We start from the raw sequence: 16,046 nt of genomic DNA, 5'->3' as shown, positions 1-16,046 counted from the left end.
TATTAAACGAAGAGCTAACATATATAAATGTAATGGAATAATTTAGATATAAATTAGTATGAAATTTTAATTAAATTACGTAAAAGTGCAGTATGTGCAACTGGTTCGTTGACTCCTGCAAACGAAACGATATCAAAGTTTGCTCGAGATATTTTCCGATGTATTAGCATACTAGCTTCGACGCGTTGTTTGCTTCCCGGTTTTCGTTGCAAAATTATGCAGTAACCCAGAATAGAATCCAGACATTTCACGGAAAACTCGATAGTATTTCTTGGAAATTTAAAACCCTGTTAATTTAATTAGTTTCTTGTTTATAATTGACGACTTGTCAACATCAACAATGAATATATTGTATTCCTTATTAAATAATGATTAAATAAAGACTTGATTAATTCTCACAATTAGGGTGTATATTTCAGAGTTATTATAAAATATAGAAAATTAACAATTTTAATTATGAACAATGTAATTTGTATTTTTTATTAATATTTATTTACACCAAAATAAACTGAAACAATATCTTCATTATTAAGAACAATTATAATTATTTATAATAGATACATATGCACTATACAATGTGCTAATTGTATTTAATTGGTGTGCATAGTTTATTAATTGACTAGTGTTTTATTTACATACAGTAAATGTACTATATAATTATATTTTGTATGTTTTTAAATGTTTTAGTTTCATTGTATAAACTTCAAATATAATTAATACTCACTTATTGTAAAAAAATGTTTAAAAACACTTCTAAAGAATACTAGCGGTTCCCAAACTTTTTCGGTTTACGGCGATTTTTCCGCGGTGCCCCAAGTCAAAACATTGATCAATCTTATAGCGAACTTTATGTTAATATATCTGAATTGTCGCTATTCGTGGCGCTTCGGGGCACACAGTTTGGGATCTCCTGAGTTATGCAATTATAACTATATAAAATACCCGGCGCATCCACATTAATTAACAATTAGTGTTTTGGTAATTTACATCAATTATACATTGAACTTTAATGCATATGATCAATTGAATTTTTAGTATGTAATTAATACATAATATTTATTTTTAGTACATGTATTTTATTAATTATAAAAATATGTTATTGTAATAATATTTTATTTAACGTATCAGTACTTCCTCTCATAGATATTATTTGATATTAAGTATAGGTATCCCCCGACTTAAAAACTCTCGGATTTACGAATGAAATTTTAAAAGCTCTAACTTGTTACAAGAAGTTATATATTGATAAAAAAATTAACTGTCCAAACAAAAATTGATAATTTCTTTAATAAAATATAATACTTTTGGAGTATGTACTATCTTTTTTTGTTGCATTTGTTTCTTTTGTTGTTTTTTATTAAATAATTGTGATGTCTACATTGATGACTTACACTCGAACAACCCTTTGGAACGGAACTAGTTAGTAAGTCGGGGGATACCTGTATATAACAACATTGGTGTGATTTTAAATATATCTAGTCGGTTGATATTAATACCTGGATTAACGAAAATTATGTTAATTGATGTTAATTATTCTAGATTAAAAGTTGTATTAAATAAATAGTCAATTTGCATGCAAAGTGAAATCATATTATAAAATATGAATGAGAAGTTGAATGTACATATTTTTTCTTGCTTGTTTCATTTAACTCTAATCGTTTAATAATAACATTTTTTCTTAAATAAAGATAATTTTCCCTAAAAAAAATAATTCCATTTAAATACCTATTTAAACATTTGGTTGCTATTTTTTTTCCATACGAACTTTTGTATTTTCATCTTCAATTTTTGATTGTTTTCATTACTAGCAAGTTTTTTTTAATCTTGTAATAAACTCTTCATTTAAAACATTCAATAAATTTATAACATACCTATTGATTGAGCCACTTGGATAACGAATAATCGTCGTTCCTTGCCCTTAAATTGGATTTTTTTTAAAGTTAAATATGGTTTACAATTTAGTTATAAGAGGTATCTTCAACCAAGGTATGATAATAATTAATTCTACACGTGTATTGTATAATAATACAAATATTTATTTTTTTATAAAATTAGCATGTAGTGTAATACAGATTTTTTTTTAATATAAATATTATAGGATTCCCACACAGTTTTTTAACAGTTTTTGTAAATGAAATTTATGTATATTAAAAGATGCACTGAATACTATATAGAACAATAATGTTAAGAATTATTACACCTCTGTAATGGTTTTTCATAGCTTCATTTATATGGTCGAAGTAGGGTAGGATGAAATTCGCACGCACTCTCATAACTCAGTAATTGCTTTTATATTGCAATTTCGCTCAGCCTGTATCTAATATTATTTCAGCAATAATGTAAGAAGTCAGAAATATACTGCGATATCTCTCGTCGGAGGCGTAAGCCACGCACTATAACAGGTGCATTTTATTGCAGGCCTCCAGAGACGGCTGACAGCCGTCATCACCACTCATCGCCAGGCCGGAAGCCTCCGCGAGAGACATCCGCTTACCCTCACCCACCCTCTCTATTCCAAGATAATAACACGTAATGCACAATGGTGCTACTTAAATTTCCATCGCCCATGCCTGCGAAGAATTGGAAATTCTATTACCGAAAATAAGGAAAGGAAGTAAAGGCAAGTGAAAAAAAGAAGATATATGTATGCGAAGAGGGGCGCAGACGTTTTTAATCATATTACAAAGGACAAGCAGAATTCCTTATATAAGAAAGCGTTTTGTGAGAGGAAAAATGTTATTTTCCGCTGGAAAATATAGTTTCAGCAAGCAAATCCGGTCTTTAGAGGTCTTGTGAGCCTGTACTCATCGACTTAATACCTATGGGAAATGCACGTTGAATATAAGAAGCCGGGCGCAGTATGTGAAAGGCACTTTCCGGAAGTCTTGCGAGGGAGGAAGTTGATTAAGTGAATTGTGCTGGTATACCACCATATACGTATTATCTGCGCCAAACTATACGAATTACATACTATTATTATTAATTACGTATATTACTTACAACTCCCGTTGCAACCATTAATATTAATTTTGATCCTGTAAATAGCTTTTATTACATGAAACTGCAAGGTTTTGCAAATAATGCGGTCTTAATGGTACATAAAAATAGAGCCTACTGCTTTTTATGTTCCCCGCTTTTATTACATCCATAAAGCTTTTATTTTTGTCAAAATTTAAAAAATGTTTAGCTGGCAATTTCCTTCATTTACTATACTATATACACTAAACATCAAGTTTTGCAAAACCATTGAAGTTATTTATTATATGATAAAATAAAAAATAGATATAAAAGTAAAGGCTAATCATTATTGCCTAACCTAGGGATGGCAACCTTTTTGTTTCAAATAGCCATCTTTTTAAGATATTGTTTGTTAAAAAAATATTATATTTTGTTCTCTATTTTTACTAGTGAAACATTGTCACTGCTGTGAGAGCTGGAAGTTGCAATTTCTCATCTAAAATGGGGCAGCGGGTTGCCTGACCATATGAAGTAGAGATATTTGACGGAAAATTTGTCAAAAATACTTTCTTCAAAATGACAGCATTTACACTCTATAATATTGAAATAAAATATCTTCCAGACGGAAGGAAGAGAATAAAATATCTTACTTTGTATATTTGCATCATGTTGAATAACAATCAATTTAAATCATATTAGTTTTAATGTTCATTTAAGTAGTAACCTCATTCTACAATTCTACAATTTTTGTTCTTTAAACACAGTTGTAGGGCACAGTTTTCAAACAGTTCGGACTTCGGAGAATGAACACTTTGGCGAACATTTTTTATGTTCAGATAGTAAAACCATACCCGGATAAAGAATACTTTAACGACTAATTATCACTATATTTGGGAGTTAATAATACTGGTAATATAAAGTTTAAGTCTTACATCATCTTCTTAAATATATTTAAGATGGTATAGATTAATTACAGACTAAAATCAATATGATCGTTTTCAATGAAAAGAAATATTCGTTAAAATTCTAAAATTTGTATTATTTATTAATTGTAGAAATGCAATTATTTAAATAAGAAAATATCAAAGAGCCAATAATAAAGATGTATATTTTCTGGTATTTTGCTACATGCATTTCAATGGAACGTAAAACCAGTATTTGTATAGTTAAAATTCGGTTAACGTACATAATAAGAACCCGAATTGTTATACGCTATGCGAATGTAAGTTAATTTAATGGTAATTTTTTTTTAAACCAATTAATTTATGACTTGTTGCTTGTTGTGAATTATCATACGTAAATTTAGGAATTTGGTTATTAAAATAAATAAAAACTTCTTAAGGAAAAAATATAACACACAATAAAAAAAAATGATTGGTTTGACTGATATTTTACGTTTATAGAAATATTTGTACGTTATTTCGGACAGAGGATTTTAAGCGTTAACTATAATTACATTTTCTTGAACTTTCAGGGTATCAACGGTGCGTGATTAAATCACGTGAAGGGCGATTAAATGTTATGTTAGTAGTGTCGGAAATAGCGGTGTAATGTCGATAGGTTCGGTCCAATCAATTCCGTTGGATAATTGCGGGTGACGGGGGTACGGAGGACCGTGCAGTTCCGCAGCCTCGAGGCCTGCCGTTGAAACGGCGGTTCTCCCGTCAATCCCAACAGCACCATTATAATTGCTCCCTAATTATACCTATTAGCCCATGTCGCATTCCCAGCGCGCCACCCTTGCAGCCCACATCGGCACTCGCCAAACTCTCTCCAGCCATTCATACAATTATGATGATGATTACATTGTGCCATCTGATTAAATTACTTACTGCACGTCGACCTTAGCATTAGCCAACGAATTGATGTCGAAACTTCAAAAAAATAAAATAAATAAATTTGATATATTTATCTAAAAAAAAAGTACTCCAATTTACTCAATATTTGAGTGTAATGTTGTCGAAACCATTCTTCCATTCTTGTTGAATAGTTTAGTACATTTAATCGTCTGTACCCTTGTTGGATAACTGTCCATGCAAATTCGATACATATATGGGTCATTCTCACTGAGTTAATTTAAACTTGCACATTTTTAACATTTTGCTTTAACATAAGACAAAAACAATAAATATTTCATTACATAAATTAAAATTATTAGTACAAGTGATGTAACTTTTTCTTCCAAGTTTATTTTAATCTAAACCTAAATTAGTAGTTGTATCATTATTTTATTGTGTCATATTATTTCATAAAGTTTTATAACTGGTCTAACTTGAACCATTTTATAACAATTTTAATGTAAATTTATATTTTAAAATATTAACAATTTGTTATACTTGTCAAACGACAGCTGTGGCATTTTTAGATTAATCAATATACGACCATCATATGACAAATGTGATGTATACTGACGCACCTCTTCAAAACAGATGTTGATTAATAAACCATAAGAAAACTCTACGATTGCAGATTATATTGGTTATAGAACAACCAATGCGTATATTGCATTTTTACGTCAATCACATTGAGGTAATCAATAAAACAATCAAAGGATGTTGAATGAATTCCATATTGGAACTATGAATGAAGATTCAACTATTTTAGCAGCCATATAATACTACTATTTGAAATTACAAAGAAACAGAAAATATATCCAATAAATCATAGTAGTAAACTAGAAATAAATTTGAAAATAAATTTATTGAATTATTGTTATATAATACTGAATAAATGTTTTATTATATATTGATTGATTTAGTAAAATATAGTTATTTTATAAATATTATAAAATTAATTATTCATTAAAATATGTTTATATGAGTTTTATTAACAGATATAAACATTTTATTAAATTACAAAGTTATTATGAAACATGAGTCTTTTTGTCTTCCAATGAACCTAATAACGTAGTAAATCTTAGATCTAAATGATATTAATTTATAATGATATAATTTAGATGTAAGATTTACTATGTTATTAGGTTATCTCACTCACCAAAAATTATAGATATTTTCTGGATTATTGCCAATCAAATTTATGCTAAAATCAGGATTATAATGAAATGCACAACCAGCATCATAAAGTTAAATATTTAATACTAACTTTAAGATTTGATTAATTACAATTTTCATATAAATGTTAATAAAATTTAATGAGAGATTTATTACTTTATTATGACATTATTTACACTTTTATATAGAAATTTTAGAATATATCATCTCAAAATTTTTATTTGATGTATAGTATCATTTATTTTTTTCTTCTTGTGATGTAATAAACGTATGGGATCGATCTTTTGGCTCGCACTGAAGCTGTCGGTATATTGTAGGGTTTTTTGGATCGCTCTGTGGGGGATGTGCGTCAAGGGCGGGGATCGTAGCGTAGTTCCTAAAGTGCATCGTTTCATTAATCAATTGTTTATTGGATTAGCGAATACTTTGCAACGCCTACGATAGCAACAACGAACTTGAATTGTAGTAATCCAATCAATTACTACAACAAAAACACGACGACGAGCGCGGACACAACAACATAATTCTATCAAAAGCTATTCTTTAGCACACGTTCGCAAGTCTACGTTTCAATCTTAACAACTTCAGACACTTATTTTGGACAAAAGGATGGGCGTGATTGTTCTATAACCGCTGCAAATTCAATCAAATATAATTTTATCATGAAATATTGTATTTGATACTAGAAGTTCGAATAATAAATTTACACAGTTCCTTAGTTTCCATCAATACAATTATATTTTTGATAATATAATATATAAGACTATTTACTGGCTTCCGACCGAACTTACATATAAATTGAAATATTGAGTTCAGCTAATATTACTAATAAATAGACATAGTTAGCACTCAATTAGCGTATGTCCTTTTAACTTAAGTTCGATAATGTGAGCACTTTTCTGACGGAACTAACGTACAAATTAAAATATTCAGTTCATTTCAAATCGAATATTAATAATGTATAATAATACATAGATATAGTACAGTCAGCACTCAATTACCGTACATCTTTTTAATGTACGTTTGGTAATAGAAATCATATGAGTATTTGCCATCTTCTGGCCAAATTAACATACAAAATAAAATATTAAGTTCATTTCAAAGCTAAAATTAATAATTTAAACTAATACATAGACATAATACAGTTAGCTATCAATTAGCGTAAGTCCTTTTAATATACATTTTATAATGTACTAACATATAAATTAAAATATTTAGTACATTTGAATGCTGAATCTGGGAAATCATACTTCAAAATTAGAGTATGTGTACGTTCGTATAAATATCGAGTACGTTCATTTGAACATACCAAAAGAATCGTAAATATATTCCGGTTATATATTTATGATTTTCAAAATATAAGAAGAATGATATTTATAAAAAATATTTCCTTTCCGACATTAAGCAAATTAACATCTAAATTTTCATAGATATCTTCATTGTAATTTTGTTAAATGTAACACACTGTACATAATAGAATTGTTGTTTTTATAAATTAAGTTACGGTATTTACTGAAGTGAATAAATGTCACATTTTATATGTAAGAGTGATAACCATTGCACTGGAATTTAATAAATAAACTGTTGAAATTTAGAGACGAATATAGATGAAGTTCAATATTTTCCGTATCATAAGTCCCGTCGGTATGTTTTTTTTTTATATAACTCGTGGAGGCGCCGGGTCGGTCGACCGGATGTGACATGGAACTGGACAGGCGGACCGGAAACTCGACAGGAAAAGACAACCGGATATACGGTAGGATTCTGATTTTTCTCCCTTAAACTATACAGTTAAAACGTGCTCATTCCTGTTATTCGATTCCACCAAGAACGACGTCCAGCAGAATTTATTAGATAATTAATTTCGCCCGGAGCTTTCCAAACGCGGCGTTTCATTTTATATGATTGTAATTTGCTTCATGTCTATATGTCTAAGTCATCACGCCAGACGTATACAAAAGAGGGACAAAGAGTTCAATTATCCTCCGCCCTAAAGAGTAATGGGCCGGAATTAATCGGCGAGGAGTACAAGGCTTTATGCCTGGATTAGGATTAACTCGATCGCGTTCCGCACACACTTTCAAATTTAAATCCCACCCAAACTACTCTATATAAATATATGTAAGTGTATTTTCTATTGTGAAAATCCGGATCATGTCTTGTTCTATATCCGGAATATTTAATCTTTCAAATCTACTGCCAAGCAATATTATGCCGTCAAAACAGAATCGTAAAATTCAATTGCATTCCATTCTTTAATATGATCCAGTTTATTACTTTACATTATAAAAATATGCAGAACTTATATTTATATAAAAATCCTTTGCGTAAAATATTATAACCTTGAGCTATCACACTGTTGAAAATATTTTATGAACTATAAATATCTTTGCAAAATATTAAATATTTATCATAATAAAGGTATTAATGTTCAATAATATTAAAAAATATAAACTATTTCTCCAACTCGAATTTTAATAATAATAATGCATTGATAATTTATTAATATTGTATAATATAGAAATTTGTTATATAGTTTGTTTTTGTGTTATTATTTACTAAATACATTAATTTTATAATATGAATATAAATGTAATATTAATATTTCAAAAGAAATTATTATAATTATGATCTGAAGAAATGAAAAAATATATAGTCTATGCTTAATAATATGGTAACACAAAGAAAAAATGAATTAATTTGTTATAATAAAAATATAATCTTAGGTGTTAAAATTTCACATATATTAAATGTTGATAACCAAAATTTTGTTCGGAATGTGTGACGATTTTCATTTATGTTTGGAATCTGAGGTGTTGGAGAACCGAGGTTTAATTGTGCTTGGATTTATCATTAATCTATATAGCATAGGAACATGTTACAAAATTATTAATTGGATGGTTTATTTGTTGCAGATTTAATGATAACGCAATAAATAAATATATTAATCAATGGTTAAAAACTGAAGTTAAATTACTTTAAATGTTAATAAAATTCTTGTCAATGGTATAAACCTGTATTAACATTAAACTGATATTATTGATACCGTCATCTAATGGTTTCCTTATTAAAAAAGACGTATTAGTATATTGCTCACACTTGCAAGGCTTCGTCCTTGTATGAAGCGAACTCAAGAAGATAAATCCGGATCGGAAAGCAATCTGTACATGTATAGAATCCAGTACCTCTGCCGTTGTATTTTTTTCCCTTTGGGCTTGCATCCGCTTCCAATAAATCTATGAAATCCCAGAATAGAAGTAGTAATACAAAGGTTGATCCGCATGTTCGGAAAATAAAAATAAAAGAACAGAGAGAACCATTGAGGGAAAGAGAAAATGTTGGAATAAATCCGGACTCTCGCTTTTTGCTGTGGTGTAAGTTAGCAATTCTAACCAGTATATTCGTAAAGAGTATGGGAAAACAGACAGAGAGAGAGTAAAAATAAAATAATAATGCAAGAGGAGAAATATATAAATTCGATTCGGCCGGGGTTAATCTAATGCTACTATTCGAATTCGTCGGATAATACAAAGCTTTGATGTTCCCCACATTTTAAGTACTTTTTATTTATAAAAGTTCCTCCATGGCTGCGTATTTGGGGAAACCAAATATTCGCAGACCGCAAAATGAAAAAATAGATGGAAAAATAAAAAATCAACGAAATGGATCCGTGGGGCTGTGTTTGTTTCATTTGTAATATAACGTATGAATGAAAAAAAAAAAAGTTTCATATTTGCATATGAAGCTTTTCCGTTATCAAATTAATTCCGTTTTTCAATAGTAATTAAAAAATATATATATTTCCAATCGTCTGTATAATTATGTTTTCTACTATTTTGTTATCTTATTGCATCAGATCTCGAGATTTAAATTTTGCGCCATCTTTTGTATAAGGTTAGCAAGTCCAAAAATTGTATACGTGTCATTTGTTAATATTGTGGAGGAGGGGCGGATATATCCATGGATATATAAACTATGCAAATGAAAATTGCATAATCGAATTTTAATTCTTAGCAAAGCGATACTAGTTTTTTTTTTCAGACGGTGCCGTCATGTTAAGGTTATAAATCTTGCTTTAACGTTAGTTCTGTAGAGGCATTACTTGAGTTATCAAAACACGTCACCACATTGAGGTTCAGATTCTATCTGCGCACGTCAAAATGCTCCTTCTGTAAAGGGTTAATTTAAAGTGTGTAATGGTTTCGTAATGTGATCGTAAACTTCGAAGAATGTTTAGTCGAATTAATTATTTAAATAAATCATTAATTTGAGGATTACAAAATCTGGTTTGTCTGAACCATATTTTACTCGAAAATATTGAATAATAAGAATTAAACATTTCTCTCTTTGAATTAACAATAAATACATTATTGTGAAAAAATATGGACAAAAAGTCAAGCGGTTAGAAGAACTTTAATTTATTTTTAAATATTGTAATGTAAAAATGTTATAATTCGGATACTTTTCTGTAATAATGTGAGTTATGCATGTCTAGCATTAATGAATTTCCATTGAAGATTAATAAAATTTGCAGGCGTGAGCGCGTCTATAGATGGGTATGTATGTACGTAGATTGTTAAAAAAAAGAGGGTTAAATGAGGCCGCGAGCGAATGGGCGGCGATTTAAGGGCATTTCGGAAAAGGGCACATTCCTGGCGCTCTTCAGTTGTAAGCGTTGGAAGGTTCGCATAGTTTCCCTAACCTCGGCCCGGCATCATAAAGGGATCCCACTCACTTCATCTCGCTTCCTCTCGTATGGACTGCATCTATCTGTCTGCAGAATTACATAGAAGGGCACACCTGGAAAGCAAGCTGTATTACTTTACACAAAGTTCGCTGTGTAACAAGATTAGTTTAAATGAAGAATTCAAACCGCGACTTTAATGCACATATCTTCTTGGCGAAAACTTCACCTCACTCACGTTGGTTGCCCTTGCTATGGCTGCTCCACATTTTAGATCACGACCCACAAACACTGTTAGAATATTTGCGTCTTTGCTTTATGTACGTTGAAATTCTTTACTAAGAAAGATTCTGACTTTTCATATAAGTAACATACATTATTTTACAACTGAAATATTCTATTATTTATGGAACTATTGCATTATTTTTCACTTAATGGAAAAAGTTTTAAATCTGTAGTGGGAAATGAAATTGCATAATAAAATAATCTCTTTGTTTTAGATTTGTAAAATACATTATTCAGACCTATGTGCAAATTGAACATAAATATAATATATTTTTGTAGGCAGACTATATATTTCTGTAATTACCCCTATTTAATGCTATGAAGTAGTCCATTCATGTTTAATTGGATGTTAATCGTTCTGTAATTGACTAATTGCAATACGCATTAACCTAATCTGCATTACTGATTTGCAGATTAAGTACATTCATATTCTTGTTGTTATATTTATACATATTTTTTACATTTCATTAATCTGTTATACACAGTTTCCAAAATATATAATAATTATTGCAGAAATTTTATATTGAAAAATTGCTATTTTCAGATGTAAAAATACTAAGACTACTATTTTTTTATTATGTCGTATAATTTTATTCACAATCTGTTATGTTGAGAAATTTAAGATCGCGGTTGACATTAATTGGATAATCTTTCCCGGTGGATAGATTTTTAATTTGTTGGTTGGATGTCGTTTTGTAGGTTAACTTCAGTAGTATATTGATGCTCTGCTATTCCACTATTTCCTTTTACTGTGAATCTGCTGCTATCGATAGTACTGAAAATCCATATGCTGAACCTCATTCATTTCACTGTCCATCTGTGATGCATGATGGCAAGCACCGAGAGGGCTTAGAAAGGGCTTGGCTTGACCAGGATTTGAACCTATGTCCACTAGATCGTGGGTAGGGCGACTTAAACATTCGGCTATTAGTCGCCCTGTAAAGAAAATTAAAAGTTATTTTTCGAACAAAGAAAAGTTTTCTTAAATTATTTAGAAACCTATTATAAAGACGAAAAAAAATGCAGAAGAAATAAAAAAAATTCTTCGAAATTTTTATTTGTTGAATCTTATATTTTTATTATTTATTATAGCAACATATATTTTTGGTTTTTTTTCGATTTCATATTTGGATATTCAGTTCACTTTGAGACGCTGAAGTGCTATGATGCGATATTCTCTGCTCCGCCTTGAACACGAATATCATTTGAATATTCAAAGCGAAGAGTGATAAATTAGTACAATTTATTGCGTATAGCATAGTTTTGAATAAACAATAATGAGTCAATACGTTTAGTGCTCGTAAGGCCTTTCAGAATGGCGGACGAAGGTTCTTCGCCCGAGCCAGAAGAAAAAGAAAGAGAGCGAAAAAAAAAAACGAAAAACATATACCGATTCAGTGGAGCAAAAAAAACAATCACGCGACAAAACGTTGCCATCCAGGCAAAACAACTGAGTGTGGAAAGTTGCAGCACAAACATCAGCAACACAGAATTAGGACTCTGTTTAATTCTGTGTTGCGGCTGTTGTTGCTGAGCTGGAAGAATACAGAACAAAAATTACCGGCTTAGAGAACGTCATCAAAGACCAACAACAATTACTCCAAAGACAGGGAAAATACTTTTGCAACAACAGCAGCAACAGCAACAACAGAAGCAACAAAACAAAATTAGAACAAAACCCATTCAAAAACATCCAATACTGATCAACAATCCGTATTCAGTTTTAACCAGCACATCAGCACATGACATGGAGGATATCATTCCTGAAGAAAATAATGAACATAGAGAAACCCCCACCACCATCAGTTGGGACAGATGGGGTACTCTGTGGTGAATATCACCAATATCCACAGCAGTGCTGATAAAACAAAACCACTACCAATATTCTTCATAGACCTGCAGGCCTGCTAGCGGCCTAGTCTAATATGCCCAAGAGGTGGTATGGTTTATAAAGCACCACAACGTAGACGTTCTCTTGGTGTCTGAAACACGATTTACAAACAAAAGTTACATCGACATAGCAGGTTACAGCACATACACAACAAACCACCCTGATGGCGAAGCACATGCAGTAAAAGCTTTAATAATTAAAAAATAAATTAAGCATTGCGTAATTCCTAACTATCAGCAAGACTACCTTCAGGCGACAAATGTCGTGCATATCTAAACGGCTGAATCCTCCAAGATTGAGTAACAAGTATACACTATGGGAATACTTTAGAAAATGCCTTGATCAAACAATCATAAGGAACATGAATCTGAAATCCAAAGAGGAATTGGAAGAAGCTGTAGAAAAACTTATTACTTCTACACAAAACGCTGCCTGGAGTACACCTGCTACAGGAACAAACAACTTAAAGCATGGTTGTCCTGCAAACATCAGAAGGGCAGTTACGGAGAAGAGGAAGCTTATTAAATAGATCAATTAAATAGCTGAAGGAAATGCTTGAAAGGGAAGCAGAAATGCTTGACAGGGAATGAAGAACCTTACAATTATTTGAGCAGTCTTTCACCTTCTGCAGCCTTCAACTATTCCTTGTGGAGAGCAACAAAAAACCTGAACAAGGCCGAATTGTTGGCTCACCATCTGTCCAGCGTCTTTAAGCCATTCTCATCGAGCTCGAGGATGCGGTCGACAGCAGTACCTTGCTTCACCATGCCAAATGTCTCTCTCAATAACTCGCTTCAAGGTTAAGGAAGTGGAGGTCATAATCCAGCGTGGGATAAAAACAGGAAAGGCACCTGTCTACTATTTAACCAAACTTCCTTGCTGTGGAACTAACTATCACACAGAACCATCGCCGAATATTGAAGCATTTCAAGCCTCAAGACATATCAAATGATTTTTAGAACAAACAGTTCATGGGAGAATGTCTTGATTGTGCGTTTGCCTTCCATGTGTTTAAGTTAAGTTTGGTCATTGGATCAATCAATGAAACCAAAACAAAAATATAAAAGAAGTCTTTTATATTTTTGTTTTGTTTGTTTTAATTGTCACAAGTCTAGTTCATTATCTTATGTAAGACAGATGGCCGAAAAAAAAAATTTGGGCATGCAATGCATTAAAACCATGCGGAATGCAAGTTTAATAATTGCTGACTTGTTGTATAGACAATCAACAAGTAATTCATTCGACGCATAGGGAATTCGATATGCAGGGAACTCTAGCAACAATCGCATTCCGAGGCATGTAAACACTGCACAGCAATATGCACTTCAAGTATAGACACTTCCGCCTTGGAATTTCGCTGGGTAAAAGGATCGGATGAATGTTCGATGATATCAATAAACATCGAGCATACTGTTTTCGCTTACAAAAAGATCATTATCGCCGCTGCACCATACTACATCACGTTTTATAATTAATTATTCACACGCACTCGATTGAAGCGGAATAATTTATTAATCTTACATAAAGATACTCTCTCAAACCGTTCACTAATTTTACTTGATATGATTTAAAATTTATTAATTAATAAGACAATATAGTATAGTAAATTGAATCATTTAAATTACTTTTGTGTTAATATATAAAGAATTTTGAAACAGTCTACATACAACAATATTTCGCATACTCCTGCTTCCATTAGTCCGGACTCACTATAGTCGAGTTTGCATATTTTAATTAAGCAAAACTAAAATAAATTTATGAAAAATCGTCTATACAGTCAAGTAAAGTCTTTGATTAGTCCGGTAACAAACAATCATTGACACAACTGATATATCATATGTAATTTGAATTTATAATTAATAAATAAACTATAACTCGGTATAACTGTATCTTTGACATCTCGCACACTGTGGGATGTCGTATCTGCGGTGCGGCTCTGCCGGAATTTGATTTTGTGGATGTCATTATTGTTCGTACTCGGAACTATGTCCACGAAGAACAACGGTAACGGTTCTTTGATGAGTTTGCTTCTTATGTTTTTTATGTTTTTAACACCGTGACCGTATTCTTCAATTTCTTGTTTCATACCTTGCACGTTCACCGACATGTGGATATTTTTCACCACACCCCCTGTTTTAGTTGGTAGGTGTGGAAGGCCGTTCTCTCTTTTATAGCCGTGTAATTTTCTGATGTTTTTCGCAGAATTTTTACGTTGTCCTTTCCATCCACCTTCAGGAAATATTTGGCATTGTAATCAATTGTTGGTATAAATTCATTAATATCCATGATTCCCGGCACTATAAACGGCAGCGGCTTAGCTTCTTATGTTGTTGCCGCTTACGTCTTTCATATTTAAGTTTTCATTGCTAAGAACCTGGAATCTATTTTTTTATCAAAATCATTCGTCACTATCTTCTGTTTTCTCAACATCTCTCCAATTGTCTGTGGAATTTTGAATGTTTGAATCACGTTGAAATCGCACTCTGAGCTTGTATCACACGCACTATTATCTCCTGGAATATTTTTGATCGTAGTTTTAGGACCTTCCCTTTTTCTTCTTGCTGGCATATAATTTGACCCACCGGCTGCGACGAAATGTCACAATACTCGTGTCCCGGCACTATCAACGGCGGCGGCTTAACTTCTTTTGTTGTTGCTGTTTACGTCTTCCATATTTAAGTTTTAATTGCTGAGAACTTGGAATCTGCTTTTTTATCAAAATCATTCGTCTCTATCTTCTGTTTTCACAACATCTTTCCAATTGTCTGTGAAATTTTGAATGTTTGAATCACGTTGAAATTGCACTCTGAGCTTGTATCACAAGCACTGTTATCTCCTGGAATATTTTTGGTCGTAGTTTTAGGACCATCTTTATTTCTTCTTGCTGGCATATAACTTAACCCACCGGCTGTGACAACATGTCACAATACTCGGCAAAATAAATTCTATTAATTAAAACAAATTAATAGTTAAAAATGTTTGAATCACGTTGAAATTGCACTCTAAGCTTGTATCATACGCACTGTTATCTCCTGGAATGTTTTTGCTCGTAGTTTTTGGTGCATCTCGTTTTCTTCTTGCTGGCATATAATTTGACCCACCGGCTGCGACGAAATGTCACAATACTCGTGTCCCGGCACTATCAACGGCAGCGGCTTAGCTTCTTTTTTTGTTGTTGACGTCTTCATTGCTGAGAACCTGGAATTTGTTTTTTATC

General features: G+C 31.6%; 1 protein-coding gene across 1 annotated transcript in view; it reads left to right on the top strand.

Moving 5' to 3' along the window:
* Nucleotides 1-13,358, top strand: part of LOC108558041 (selenocysteine-specific elongation factor) — a 35,782-nt gene extending 22,424 nt beyond the window's left edge. Inside the window, exons 4-5 of the mRNA XM_017914828.1 lie at nucleotides 12,660-12,768; nucleotides 13,067-13,358. Coding sequence (XP_017770317.1) covers nucleotides 12,660-12,768; nucleotides 13,067-13,358 — 401 coding nt within the window. The remainder of the gene's footprint in view (nucleotides 1-12,659; nucleotides 12,769-13,066) is intronic.
* Nucleotides 13,359-16,046: the final 2,688 nt, after the last annotated feature.

This window comes from Nicrophorus vespilloides, unplaced genomic scaffold (assembly GCF_001412225.1).
Source record: "Nicrophorus vespilloides isolate i.1.1-1 unplaced genomic scaffold, Nicve_v1.0, whole genome shotgun sequence".
Lineage (NCBI taxonomy): Eukaryota > Metazoa > Arthropoda > Insecta > Coleoptera > Silphidae > Nicrophorus > Nicrophorus vespilloides.
The sequence above is the reverse complement of the archived record's forward strand: the minus strand, read 5'-3'. Positions and strand labels throughout refer to the sequence as shown.